The sequence below is a fragment of the Hemicordylus capensis genome, chromosome 2 (genome assembly GCF_027244095.1).
Source record: "Hemicordylus capensis ecotype Gifberg chromosome 2, rHemCap1.1.pri, whole genome shotgun sequence".
Taxonomy (NCBI): Eukaryota; Metazoa; Chordata; class Lepidosauria; order Squamata; family Cordylidae; genus Hemicordylus; species Hemicordylus capensis.
The window spans coordinates 250,817,619-250,832,382 of record NC_069658.1 but is presented as its reverse complement, the minus strand read 5'-3'; the positions used below and the strand labels follow the sequence as shown (position 1 = coordinate 250,832,382).

Genomic DNA, 14,764 nt, shown 5'->3' with positions numbered 1-14,764 from the left:
ACCGAACCTTCCCAGGCTCTACACACCGCTCATGTGTAGAGCCTCATGGTTTATTTTAACATGGATTCATGGTTTGTTTTTACTAAGGCTTATTTAACAAACCTGCATTGGTGCTACAGACAATAACCAAATCTGGGTTTGTTTCATCATATTGTGGTTTGGAGAAGGGTCCTGCTCTTTCTCCATACTTACCATCATCTAGGCTTGCCTCTCTCTATGGAAGAGGCTTGCAAGGGCAGAGTTACTGAAAGAAACCATGATTAAACCACGACTGTGGGTTCAGACCACATGAGGACAAAGCAACTTCAAACCTTGGGTTCAGACTGTGGTTTGAATGCCTGAAATAAACCATAGCATGGCTTCAGACAAAGAAGCTAACCACAGATAGATGAAATAAACTGTGGTTCTATATGATGTCTGAACCTACCTGTTACCTGTAGGGCAGAACTCCTGAAATTTCCCTCATGCACTTTTAGAATGTATATACTAATTGAGTTAAGGTGTGCATAGTAAGACCTGATCTTGCCTAAAGTATTTACAATTCGGGAAGCTGATACAATTAGATCACTCCTTGCCATGTCCTTGCAAGAGGGACCTTTTACCTACACGAAGACCAATTCTACAAACTGATTGCAAAGCTGAAGAGGGACAGCAGGGACCCTGCTGCATGGCAGAGAATCAGCCCGTCTAAGCTCTCTAGAACAGCAGCTAATCATACAGTAAGATTGTTCCTGGACAGTACCACTTCAGAGGCTGCAAGTGGGGAATTAATTGATTGAGTGCTGTCCCCATAGTTGGGGGCATCCCTCACCTAAATTTCTAACATGTAGGCCAGAACTCTTCTACCTGACATCTTATTTCGTGAGTTCAGGGATTTGGAACCCTCTGAGTGCCTCTGAGGAAGAACACTTTTAAACTTGAAAATTGAAATGTGTCAGGCAATTTTTAAACAAAAAATGTATTAATATTTATTCAGCATCTTTGGGAACCCCCCACTCCCCCCCCATTTTTGTCCTGACCAGATAAGCCTTACAAACTTCAGCTGGCCAATCCTGCAGCAACATAATTCTTTGGTTATGATACCATATGACCACCACAGCATTTCCAGAACTGTGCAGGCAAACCCTTGGAATCACAGAGTGTTTTAACAGAAGGGTAAAAACAAAAACTATAGAATGATACTCTTTATTCAACAAAATAGCTTTGTGAGGCATGTTAGCTAGTGACAGAGGCACAAAACAAACACCTCATTAAAAAAAAATCTTTACAGAATTATGCTAAAGCTGCTCACTGAAGTGTGATCATTATCACAGCCAAACAGTCCTTATTCATAGACCAAAGTTGTTGTTTAAAGTGTGAATATGGCTGTGGTCATGCATTTGTCTGTTGCTATGATCATATGCAGTTTTAAAGATGTGCATTTTTGGGGACCAGTACAAAGAAAAAGTATCAGAGAACCCAAGTGGCACTAAAAAATGGTAGTTGCAACATAGTAGCCAATGTGCAGGAATTACAAAAAAGAGACTTAACAAGGGGACAATATTGTCCAATATTGTCCTTATAAGAGGGGGATAATGGAAGTTGTAGTCCAACAACAGCTGGGGACTCGAGTTTAAGAACCTCTGAATCACAATTTCCCTCTGGTTAGTGTGCCCAGAGAGATGGCTGAAAGACCAGGCTTGTAGACTTTCTAGACCTGTCCATGGAAGATAGGTCCATCAATGACGATCACCAAGTGATGCCAGAACCTAGGGGGTATACTCGTGGGTCAAATGGGCTGTAACCCAAAATTTGGCTTAAAATAAGCCTGAGTACCATGGACTGGGGACAAAAAACAGGGAAGGGCTTGTGGAAGAGGCTTCTGGGTAGCCCCTGTTGGAATCTGAATACTGGACCAGATGGGCCTTTGGCTTGAGCAAGCAGGGCTCTTCTTACATTCTTAAATTGTCCAAATACAAAGCATCAAGGGGAAAAGACAGTGATCAGAGAATAGGCCTTTTGGCATCTTCCATTCCATTCCGAGAGAACCTTCTGGTGCAGGAAGATGGGAGAAAGTGCAGGTGATCATTCTGGTCCAGTTCTCTGGCTCAGACACGGCAGCCATTCTCAGCAAAAGCAGTGGTGAAAGACTTGAACTGGAGGCAGGTGTTACGGTGCTGGGTGGCTCGGCAGCGCTGGGCCTTTGGTATTTCCTCCACCCAAGAGTTCCTATCCAGCAGATACTGGGGGCTGCAGAAAGTATAGGTCAGAATGTGGAAAGCCCACCACCATCACCACCACCAGCTCCTCCAAATCTGCAGGAGACTCAGGTGGAAGTACTTGTCACCTCAGCAAATAAATGTTCCCCAAAGTCAGCATTTGCTGCAGTAACACAAAAGGGAGGAGCAGAGGGTGTTCCTCTTAGCAAAAGTCCTTGGCAATGTTAAAGAAAAATATGTTTTGCAGATCCAGTCCATTTTATTGCTTCCTGTTGATCTTGGCTGGGGGTTTAGAGACTCCCTGTATAGCCTCTGTATGGATCATATCATCATGTCACTCTCTGCTCCCATAAGGAGTGAAGAGGCTTTCTTTAGTTCCTCTCAGTCTCTTTATCTCTTTATCTCTTGAATCTCAGTCTCTTTATCTCTTGCATTAGGCCATTCAGGGGGCAATTACTCACTAATCTCCCAAGGGTGGAAGAAAGTGGCACCCATTACTTCCAAATCGTTGGCCTCTAGCGTTTTCTGCATCCCCCTCCCATGTTCTTTCAGATTTGATTTGTGGCAAGCATGTGTGTGTGTTTGCATGCACACGCATGTGTGTAATAAAGCGCAGATATAGCTCCAGCCATGCTGGACAGACAAAATGGTTCCTGTGCCTTTAAATCAAACTGTTCCTCTCTGCAAGGCCAGCCCAGCCCAGCCTTTCTCCTCAGAGCTAGGAAAATGGAAGTCGCCTTGCAGAGATGCAAAAAGATAGATGCTGAACTGCTCTCTAGTCTTCCTCCACAGCTCCAGCAGGCAGCTGGTGGAGATGCAAAAAGCCAGCTGTGCAGGCTTTTTGCCTCTCCACAAGGCTACTTCCCTTTCCCTAGGCCTAAGGAGAATGGCAGCCATTACTTCCAGTTTTCCCGATTCTCTCTTGCTCCCAAATGTAGTTTTGAACTGTGCAGCCCCTCAAGGAGCATATTCCTAGAGTTAAAAACTCTAGAGAAAGCATTGGAAAGCACAGCCACATGCTGTCAGCCACAGTCTTTGAGATGCTCCATAAAAAGTGAGTGAATAAAAGATGGCAATTTCAGAGGTTGCATAGGAATGGGAGACTTGATGTGTGAGCACTGTAAGATATTGCCCTCAGGGGATATAGCCACTCTGGGAAGAGCAGAAGGTTCCAAGTTCCCTCCCTGGCAGCATCTCCAAGATAGGGCTGAGAGAGATTCCTGCCTGCAGCCTTGGAGAAGCCGCTGCCAGTCTGTGTAGGCAATACTGAGCTAGATAGACCAATGGTCTGACTCAGTAGATGGCAGCTCCCTGTGTTCCTCTCCCTCTTGTGTTGCACCCCCTGAGTACCGCTCAGTGGTGTAAGAAAGTAATATGTGATATTGCACCCTGCTCCCCACAGGGCATGCACATGCTGCACCCGTCTTCTTGGCTCTCTGCACCTCAGCCCCCAACAAACAGCTACTCGCATAAGCGGCGCTTCCTCTCTTGGATATGCATGGCCTGCCTCAACATTCATTTCCAAAACAAAATGGTCTCAGACAGGATTTCCAAATTGACAGCAGCATCTTTTCATCTCTGAAAAGGCTAGAGATTTGCCCCCATAATACACTGGGAACTCTCTCCCACCGTAGCCGCCAACCACCGCAGGCTAGTCACTCCCTGGTCAGCTGTCTGGGCCTGTGTGGCTCAGTTTATGAATGAGCAACCTGTGCAGCTCACGTTACAGCTGGGGCTCTGCATGACTCGGCTGGCGGGGATATTTGTGTGTGTGCGTGTGTGCCAAATCCAAACGTTGCTTAGGGTACCCCAAACCCCAGGGCTGGCTCTGCGCCCGTCTCCAACCCCCACGCAGTGTTTTCTCAGGAACTGTTGCTGGTGTCTACTTTGAGTTGGCTTTCTTAGATTGTGAGCCCTTTGGGGATAAGGAGTAATCTTATTCTTATTGCTTTTTCTTTGTGACCTTTGTGTTGAAAAGTGGCATATAATTAAATAATAATAATAATAATAATAATAAAATAAATAAACTACTACTAATAATAATGGTAATAATGAACATGGGGTGGGGGGAATAAATCATTTATTTCATTTCTATACCACTCAACCCAAAACCAGCTCAGGGCAGTTCACACGCAATGTCTAACGTGTCCTTTGACTTTCAATAGGACTCCTTTGAGTAATTTCCCTCAGCACACAAGCCACTGAGGCGGTTCCCACGATCAGTGGGAGCCACCTGGGGAGGGTTAGCAGGGAGAGCGGGCTAAGCCGGCTCTCCCCACACACGAGCAGGCGGTCTGCTCCGGGCAGGCGAACCGGCCGCCCACACGACCGCCAGCTCCGCTATGGAGCCGGCGGGGTCTGGAAGGATCTGGGGCTGCGTGGCCCCCCGGAAGCTCCAGCATGCCCTGTGCGAGCACACAGGGCATGCTGGAGAGACCCCCCCAAGCTAGGAGGCTGCTTTTCAGCCTCCTGGTCGGGGGTCTACTCACGAGTTGCCGCGGTGCAACTCACGATCGGAAAGCCCAGGTTAGTGGAGCGCTCGCTCGGCTAACCTGGGCTTCAGGCAGGGGCAATTAAGCGGGTTACCTGCTTTGACTAAACCGGGCTCGGCTGTGAGCTCGGTGAGTCTCACGATCGGTGGGACGCGGACTAAGCACCCTTGCCCGCTCTCCACTGATCAGGAGAATAGCTTCCCTCTCTTTTATGCTGTCTCTTGCTTTGGGGCTTGGGTGGAAAATGGTCTAAAAATGTAACAAATAAGCAAACCAAGCCCCTTCCTCTACACAGCTGTTAAGGATGCAGGAGCCCTTTTCTCCACTTTTGCATCGGGCAACCCTGGCATGGCCCATCCTCACACGCTCACCGTATCCAGAAGGCACGACTCCCTCCCTCCTCATACTCCCACAAGTCCTGTCTGACTGTGAGCTCCAACATGGCCTCTGGGCAGCAGTCTCCGTCCCTCCTGCTCCCCTCCTTCTCCACAACCTACCGGTCTTCAGAGTCACGGGTTTCTCCATCACGTCCCATCAGCAGATATTTGCTGCCTGCGGCCAAGCGGGTCCGGCACGCTGCACGGACCACAAAGCGCCGGGTCTGGTTCTGGGAGATGCCAATGTCTGCAGCTGGAGAGGGGGAGAGAGAATTGAAGGTGGCGAGAGGGACAGGCTGCACAACGTTGGCCCTCCAGCTGTCGTCGGACCACAATCCCCACATCCCTCACTATTGGTGATAGTGGTTGAGGATGATGGGAGTTGTAGTCCAACAACAGCTGGAAGGCTGGTGTTATGTACCCTGCCTGGAAGCACCTGAGGAGGCAGCACTGCTGAAGCTAAACAGCTGTAGGCCTGATCAGTCCCCTGGACAGGATACTCCTGCAACTCCTATGAAATATGATGGAAATACAGGAGAACCGGGCTGGGTGGGTGGGTGGTTACGTTCTGCCAGGGGGCGGGGGGGAATAGTGAATCCACAGGCAATTGGTCATTAAGGTCAATGTAAATGGGGGCAGGGTGTTTAGGTTCCTGGACTTGAAAGAATTGTCTAAAGTAGCCCCAAAATGCCCCCCCACAAGTCCAAAAGTTGCCAAAATTTGGCCAAAACTCACATTTTGTTTTGCTTTTGCCTTTTTTCAAAATGAGCCATAAAATGGCTCCTGAATGCAAAATGGTGGCCAGAAATGACCTCCAAGGTCATCTCTGGCCATCCCTGACCCACGGACACATGAGTTTCACCCCCCGCTTTTTTTTTTGCTAATTCCACCCCTGCCCCCCACGCATATACCAAGGTCAGGTGTCCATTACTCAACTGTGGATACGTGGAACCGTGATTAATGAGGTTCTCCTGTATACATATTTAAAAAGTGAATGGAAGACTGAAAATGTGTTGGGTCTTTGTCCTATATGTATTGTACCCCGCTCCCCCAATACTGAATCTCTTTCTATTGGAGTGCTACATTTCTACCCTCATGACCCACTCTGAGAACTGCTCTATAGGTCAGTGTCACAGCATTTGCTTTGCATGTAGAAGGTCCCAGGTTCAATCCCAGACATCTCCAGATAGGGCCAGGAAAGTCTCCTGCCTGAAAACTTGGAGAGACGCTGCCAGTCAGTGTTGACAATACTGAGCTAAGTGGACCAGTGACCCGGCTCGTTATAAGGCAGCTTCCTATGTTACACTTGTACCAGCACATTAGACTCAGTTCTGTAACAAGTGGTCTCAGTTGGAATGCACTTTGATTTCTGATCAGGATTTCCAGGTTCAATTCAACATGCCCATTTCAGAGCCAAGCAATGGCAGGTGTAGAAGGCTTGTGCCATAGAGATGTAGGGATAGAGCAACTTCCCCATCTACATCATGGTCCTGCCATCAGAATATGACTTTTAGATTTGCTAGTCATAGCCCAGGGTTGTGTGTCACTCTAGACTTTTTCTTATGGCCAGACTACATGCTTCATGAGAATTCCATTATTGGATCTCCCAATGTTTTCCCCATAAAAGTAGCCATGGGAGGGGTAGCAGTACTAGAGGAAGCAATCCCATGTTGTCAGAGGTGCATCTAGGTGATTTTGCAGCCTGGACATAAAGGCCTTTGGAGGCCCCCCTCCTCTGCAAATTAAGCATCATCATGCTCCGCTGGGTGACCACACTGCTCAGGACAGACTAAAGAGGACTTGGCAGCTTCCTGTGTTCCTACTTAGTTCTTCATTCCCCCTCATTTCTACTTTTCTGCCCTACCCATCTAAGATGGCTGTCTGGCTTTTGACATCTTCTTGTTTGTCCTTCTGCTTGGAGCTTTTGGAATGACCTCCATTTTCAGCAAACTCAGCCCCTGTCTTGATCCTGAATATCTGGATTCTGCAGGGAATTAGCCACCACTATCTTAGGGTTCCAAATCTGCAAAGAAGCACAGCATCCAAGCTGATGCTTAACACCTCACAATTGTCACTCACTAAATTGCAAGGGTTCCAAGATCGTAGCTTCGTAGACACGAAAGGCACTTTCTTTGCTCTCACGTTCCACTCGAACCTGGAATGCTGCAGGCAAGAGAAAAAGCTTCAGTCACAGTGGATGGGAAAGTATTCATCAGGAACTGATAAAAGAAGAATTAGTTTTCTAATGTGTACCATTCTGAATGCTTTTTGCAGCAAAGCAGATTACAAATCCTGTTGGTTTGCATAAATAATACAAATTGACCTAGCCAAGATGAGATATTTGGTTTGTATGGTTTTCTTTTTAAATATTTTAGTTTACTATAAGTCACCTTGAAGACCTTGTTAGGGCCAAAAGGTGACATAGAAGCATTGGGTAAATAAATAAATAACTCACCTAGCTAGATCTGGTGGCTGGGACTGTCAAATGAGTTAGAGGGGGTAATGACATTCCAGGCTTTAATGACAGTAGCCAGACAATTTCAGAGTCGAAAACAGGCCATGGGAAAGATTAAAAGAACTGAACTGGGAATGGGATTGTGTGTGTGGATGAGTAAAAATGAGGGGGGCGCTTTATGGCATGGGGAGAGGTCTCCAAACAAGTTTTGGCAAGTGCCAAAATAGGCAGGGTAGAGAGAAGGTGAGATCTCCAGTCCCAGCACCAACCCCTTACCATAGTGCACACGAGGTTCGTAACACGCAAACTGCATGCGGTCTTCTTCTGTAATGGCCTCATCCAGGGTACGCTTCAACCGTGGGCAGGCCCCTGTGCAAGGCAAAGGGACAGAGATGCTGATCAGGATTTCCATGAGGGGTCTCTGGTGTAAGGTGCCAGGTTGCTTTATGAGCCACATCTGATTTTTACAGGAAGGACATAGGGGAGAGGGTGTCTGAGAGCCAGGACTCCTTGTTAATGAGAGAGGAATAGAGTTGGGGCAGAGAAGTGGGACACCTGGATTCTCAAAAGACCTTTCCTGACACAGCAGTTTGCCTGGAGGCAGCCATCACTGATACAGGACCTGCAGACGATGTTGCTCCAGCAAGCACTTTAGGAAAATCACTACTAACTGCAGTATCTGGAAGACAGTGATTCTTGCCCCAGACACGAATCTGCTTTTGGACAGTGTCTATGCTATCACTGCCAGATGGATGGATTAGCCCTTAACTACCACTCCTTTCCTATGAATTCTAATGTGGTACAGTAGCATGGGGAAAGTGCTTAGTAGTAGTGGCATAGGTAAAGTGTGCCATCGAGTTGGTGTCAACTCCTGGCAACCACAGAGCCATGTGGTGTTCTTTGGTAGAATACAGGAGGGGTTTACCATTGCCATCTCCCACACAGTATGAAATGAAGCCTTTCAGCATCTTCCTACAATATATTGCTTCTGCCCAATATAGGTGTGTCCCATAGTCTGGGAAACATACCAGCAGAGATTTGAACTCTGGCTTGCTAGTCAAGCCATTTCCCCACTGCACCATTAGGTGGTGAGTAGTGGCATAGGAGTAGCATATTAGCAGCACAGCTGGGGACAGCTTTGCAAGGTTCAGAAGATGCTGAGGTGCCTCATCAATGGCAGAAAAGCGCACAGTACCATCTCTAGTCCACCTTTTCTAGCTGTTCTCCCAGTGCTCAGCTCAGTGGCAAGTTAGTTTTAATGGCTACAAAGTGAAGATCAACCCCAGCATGATGTCCTTTCAGTGGCTGTGGCTGGTGTCTACTTTATGTGCCCTTTTTAGACCGCGAGTTCTGTGAGGACAGGGAACCATCTTCTTGTAATTTTTTTTTGGGGGGGGGGCTTTGATAATTGTTTGTTGAAAATCAGTATATAGATAATGGTAACTAATAGTAAAATAACAGTGATGCATACTGCAATTTAATTTAATTTTAATTTAATTTATTTTACATTTATATCCCACTCTTCCTCCAAGGAGCCCAGAGCGATGTACTACATACTTGAGTTTCTCTTTCACAACAACCCTGTGAATTAGGTTAGGCTGAGAGAGAAGTGACTGGCCCAGAGTCACCCAGCTAGTTTCATGGCTGAATGGGGATTTGGCCCCCACAGAAACAATGGTCCTGGCAACCTTACCTTCAGCGCATTGGCAGACATCATCCGAGCACAAGGCTGACACATACTGGTCCTTGTTGGGGGCACCGTAGAAGATGCTGCAGCGCTTGTCTGTAGGGAGAGAGGGGTGGGGGAAATTCTGTATGTGTATGTAGGGTATGAGAGAGAGAGAGCGCATTCATTTAAATATCAGTCCATTAGTCCACCTTCTCCAAAATCCCAAGGTGGCAGCCAGGGCTCACTAATCGGCTCACCACACCATGCCTCCATCTGCCCTCTGAAGAATGCCTCCAAAGCCGCGCATAACAGAGGGAAGAGCTGTGCCTCTCCCTCCATCTCCCAGACTTGGAACTCACACTCTACAGCAGCAGGCCTGCTCAACTTTGGCCCTCCTGCAGTGGCTGGCCTACAATCCTCATAATCCCTGGCTATTGGCCACTATGGCTGGGGACTATGGGAGTTGTAGTCTAAAAACATCGGGGGGGGGCAATGTTGAGTAGACCTGCTGTACAGCAAGGGTTCCCAGGTGTTGCTGGACTACAACTTCCATCATCCCCAGCCACAATGGCAAAGGCCATTGGGTAGCCTAACAACATCTGGGGACCCACAATTGGGAAACTCTGCTGTACAATAAAGAAAGAAAACATAAATATTAGGCCTATTAACAAATGAAAGTTTAGCTGATTGGTCACTTAAAAGGCAGAAGACTACCTGGATAAAAACCATATTTACCTGAATCCAAGAGTAGCCGCCCCCCCCCCCCAAGTTCTTTGAAATGGTCATAAATTGAAATGGTCATAAACTGAGAGCCCTCTTCCTTGCCAAGAAATACAGGTATAACTTAACTTGTATTTTTCAAAGTTGGTTGTCTTAAATTTAAATTTAGAGTAATCTCTGAGTCCAGTAAATGCGGCAAATTTAAATATATTTGAAAATTACCAAAACCTCAACATAGTTGCCTTTTTGAGATACTAAAAGGAGTTGTGGTTTAATAAACGATTGCTCCTATTTGGCCATTGGGAACAGCAAAGGCAACTTCGGACTGCTGAATCCCTACCAAAAAGACAAATACAGTACGTTCCAATAGTAAAATGTCTGTGGAACTCTCTACCACATGACTTGTCCATGCTTACCTGGTTCATAGAAGTCATACAGAGTGGCACTTGCTGGCTGGAGTTTCCCCACAGCTACTAACTGCTTTGCTGCAAATTCTATACATTCACGTTCTGTTGCTGGAACCTGTATATGAGGAACGTATTAAGCTGTCTGATAGGGGAGTCAGACCATTGGTCCATCTAGCTTAGTGCTATCTAGGCCAAGTAGTAGTGGTTTTCTAGGATCTCAGGCAGAAGGACCTGTTCCCAATCCTCCTACCTGAGATCTTTTTAATTGCAGATGTTAGAGACTGAACTCAGTCAGACCTTCTGCATACAACACATATGTCCAGTCACCTTGGTGGGTGGGGTGGAGATGAGGGAGATCACTGGCAATGGAGAAAGAGAATCCCTTCCCAAACAACAGAAAGTAGGGATATGGCTAGAAAACGTTTTTCACTGTTTGCCCAGAGCTAACCATAAAGAGTTCAGCTCCAGAACCTATTCTTATACCAGGACTGAATCCTGGAGCATGTGCTAACAACCCAGGGATTTTAAGCATACACAAAGTACATTTCCTTACCTCTGAATGACCTATAGCTAGCCCCAAACACATTTAGCACTAAGATGTAGGGACTGATCTGATGAACAGAGTGTTGCATAATAATGCTCTTGCACTAATATTTTAAATTGCATAAAATCACACTTGATGATATTTCCATTGGCCCATGAGCTCTCTTGCCCTTGTTTTATTTATTTATTTATAATTTATTTATTTGATTTATATACCGCCCTTCCAAAAATGGCTCAGGGTGCTTTACATCAAAATAAAAACAATTAAAATCAATTAACAATTAAAATCAAAACTAGAAATTAAACCATTAAAATCATTTAAACATTAAAATCATTTAAAACCAACATTAAAAATTTAAAACCATGAATCTGATTAAAAGCCTGGGGGAATAAATGTGTTTTAGATGCCCAAACAGCATGCCTCTCATTACTCTGCTCATCATGTCAGCCAGGTTTTCCAGGTTATCTTGAGGCCTTTCATTGTACAAATGAACCACAGGGGCTCCTCCCAGTACACACATTACCACAACTGGTCACTTAGAGCAGCTATTCCCAACCTGGGGGCCTCTGGACATTGTTGAACTACAATTCCCATTAGTCCCAGCTACAGTTTATTGTGGTTTGGGATGATGGGAGTTTTCAGCAACATCTGGAGGCCCCCAGGTTGGGACCATTGTCCTACAAGATATTCCTTCTATTTTTTTTTTAACCATAGGTGACCAGTTAAGTGGCTATTTATCAGCCTATATTAAGAAGTCATTCTTCCTTCTCTCCCCACCCAACTCCATCCTTTGAACAAGTCACAGCACAGAGCCACCCTTTCCTCTACTGCTGATTATCAGGGTTATATAATCCTGCCAGCTTCTCTCACCGAGTCAATGTACAGCAACAGCCGTGGTCCTTGGAGCTCCCAGTGGCTGATGTACTTATCAGCAAGATCTTTGAGCTGAGATGGGCGAGAGACAGACAAAAAAATGAGAAGGTGAACAAGCACATAGATGGTTCCCTAACATTACCATACCAGGAGCCAGCGTGGTGTAGTGGCTAGAGTGCTGGACTAGGACCGGGGAGACCCGAGTTCAAATCCCCATTCAGCCATGAAACTAGCTGGGTGACTCTGGGCCAGTCACTTCTCTCTCAGCCTAACCTACTTCACAGGGTTGTTGTGAAAGACAAACTGAAGTACGTAGTACACCATTCTGGGTTCCTTGGAGGAAGAGCAGGATATAAATGTAAAAGTAATAATAATCGTCATAATAATCCCGGTTCTTCCCAGGCCAAGGCTGTAACAGGCAGGCAGTGGATTCTCAAACTTGGGACTCCAGGTGATGTTGGACTACAATTCCCATCATCCCCAGCCACAATGGCCAAAGGCCAATGTGGCTGAGGGTGATGGGAGTCCAACATCATTTGGGGACCCAAGTTTGAGAAGCCCTGCAGTAAATAATTAAGACAAAATGGATGTAAACAAGGTAATACAGGGATTAAATCCATGTGGTCTGCCTGATCAAGTTGCCTAAGGGGCAAACTACATCTTTCTTTCTTTCTTTCTTTCTTTCTTTCTTTCTTTCTTTCTTTCTTTCTTTCTTTCTTTGTCACACGGAATCCAGGTATCTGCCTTGGAAAGCGTAATTTGGAGGAGGCAATTTGCACAGGGGAGGGGAAGGGAAGGGACTTCTCCCCTGCCAGTCACTTTCCCCCCCGAAAACTTCCTGCCCCCCCACAACTACTTTTACTACTACAAAGCTCCAGGCCAGTAAATGCAAGAAAGAGGGTGTAGTGAAGAGAAGCTCGGTGTGTTCCAGCAACTGCTGGGTAATCAGAGCCTATTCCATCACACAGCACACACATCTGAGATCAAGGTGGAAGGGATGGGTGTGATGACTCCTAGATAGGCTTGAACCCAGGGGTTTTAAAAATGCCAGCATTGTCCTCTTGCCCTCCAGAGCAACAGCCACCTTGTCAAGGTCGTCCTTGTCGGGTTGGAAGCCGCTAAGCATAGTGATGTCAACGATGACCATGCCTGAGACATGTGCTCCAGGTTGCCTCCTGGAGGGGAAAGAATGAAAAGCAAGTAGGAGAGAGGAGACAAGGACAAGGACTTCCTTCTGCAGGCTCTCATCCAGTTTGAATGCTTATCTGCAGGCTTTCATATGCTCCAGTTGTCACAGGCAACTTTGGGAGTATATGTGAGAGGGACAAATACCCCACACTCCCCCATCACTGGTCCCCCTGTGGTAACCTGTAAGAAAGGCACTTCTCAGAGAATGCTTAGATAGACAGAGAGAGACAGAGACAGAGAGAGAGACCACCAACAATCAATATATACAATTTGGAATCAGAATTTTTAGGATTTATTATTCCTATTTTCTTCCTGAAAATCTACTCCTGGCATCTATTTGCTTCTAACCTTTGTTTCCTGGACCTCTCAAACAGAGGTTCCCAACCCTAGACCCCTAGATGTTGGACTACATCTCCCATCACCTGCAACCACAGTGGCCAAGCCATTGTGGCTGGTGATGATGGGAGTTGTAGTCCAACATCTGGGGATCCAAGTTTGGGAACCACTACTCTAAAAGAAAAGGGAGGTTCAAACAAGCGGAGAGCTTCGCCTTAGTAGCGTGCTTATGATGGATCCATTCCTTGATCCAAACCAGGATTTTGGAAGAACCTGACTATAGGCTAATGATCCCAATGCTATGATCCCTAATGATCCCAATCCTGCTGGTCTAGAGGGCCTTCTGGGGAGAAGAAAAAACTGAAGTAATTTAGCTGAATGTCTCTATAGAACTGAAAACATCAACACTTTGCAGTATTTACTGGGTGTTTAGGAACATAGGAAGCTGCCATATACTGAGTCAGACCATTGGTCTATCTAGCCCAGTATTGTCTTCACAGACTGTTAAACAGTGGTATAGCTATAATTGAACAAAGGAAGACAAATGTCCCTGGGCCCCTGAGTGAGAGGGACCCACAGGCTGGGCAACAACTCAATCTTCGCTTTCCCATTTCCACCTCTTTGACTTACTGGCACAGTGCTGGCTCCTGATTGGAAGACTCATCTTGGCTTCAGGCTGAGGTACAAATGTTAAAAAATGTTTCTAAGTCAGGGAAATGCATGTATACATGTGTAAGTATCTGCATATGTGGGAAGTTTGTGAGAAAGAGCATGCTGACAATGTTTTGCTTTTCACCATGTCCTTAAAATTCTTCTGCAGCAAAGAGATGGGGGAGAGAGAAGTTGTATAATTGGTAGGGGCCGGGGGGCCGGGCAGCAAGAGGCCCATCTTCATTTGAGGCCCATCTTCATTTTTTATCCCAGGGCCTACTTCAAGCTTGTTACACCCCTGTGTTTAAAGCTTCAAGCCTTGGTAACTATTATTTGTGAGGGGTCCCAATACAGAGAGACATTGTAAGTAGGAATGTGCATGGAACTGGACAGGCCGGTTCGATTTGAATCCTGACCGGATTCGAACCGACCTAGCCCGGTCCTGGGTTCAACTCAGGTGGTATACTTGTAAAGGGGTTATTCAGCAAGGATTCCCCTTTACAAGTAAATGGGGACTCCCTAGCCAAAGTTGGGGGCGAGCAAAAGGGGAAACTCTACTTTTAATTTCCAGGTGGTGGGGATGGTGGAGGTGGTGGCAGGGACATTGCCCTACCCTCGGCCCCCCAAATGACAGCATGGGCTAGCTGCGGCCCAGTTTGGGCCTCTGCCCATGCTTGGAGGCTTTTTCCGTGGCCTCTGCACATGCGCAGAGGCCTGAACTGTGTCATTTGGAAGACCAAAGGGGCGGGGGTGGGGAGTTGAAGGAACCCCCACTGCTGCCACTGATCCCTCTGCCACTGTCCCCACTGCCTGGAAATTAAAAGTAGAGATTCCCCTTTCGCTCACCTCCCCCT

General features: G+C 46.5%; 1 protein-coding gene across 3 annotated transcripts in view; it reads right to left on the bottom strand.

Annotated features, from left to right (window-relative positions):
- Positions 1-1,169: 1,169 nt before the first annotated feature.
- Positions 1,170-14,764, bottom strand: part of LOC128343033 (complement C4-like) — an 83,817-nt gene continuing 70,222 nt past the window's right edge. For all 3 annotated transcript variants that reach the window (XM_053291376.1, XM_053291378.1, XM_053291377.1), the window contains 8 exons: positions 12,820-12,910; positions 11,733-11,807; positions 10,328-10,433; positions 9,216-9,305; positions 7,799-7,891; positions 7,147-7,230; positions 5,188-5,320; positions 1,170-2,229 (listed from right to left, as the gene is read on the bottom strand). In XM_053291376.1, the coding sequence (XP_053147351.1) occupies positions 2,088-2,229; positions 5,188-5,320; positions 7,147-7,230; positions 7,799-7,891; positions 9,216-9,305; positions 10,328-10,433; positions 11,733-11,807; positions 12,820-12,910 (814 nt within the window). In that variant the 3' untranslated portion in view covers positions 1,170-2,087. The remainder of the gene's footprint in view (positions 2,230-5,187; positions 5,321-7,146; positions 7,231-7,798; positions 7,892-9,215; positions 9,306-10,327; positions 10,434-11,732; positions 11,808-12,819; positions 12,911-14,764) is intronic.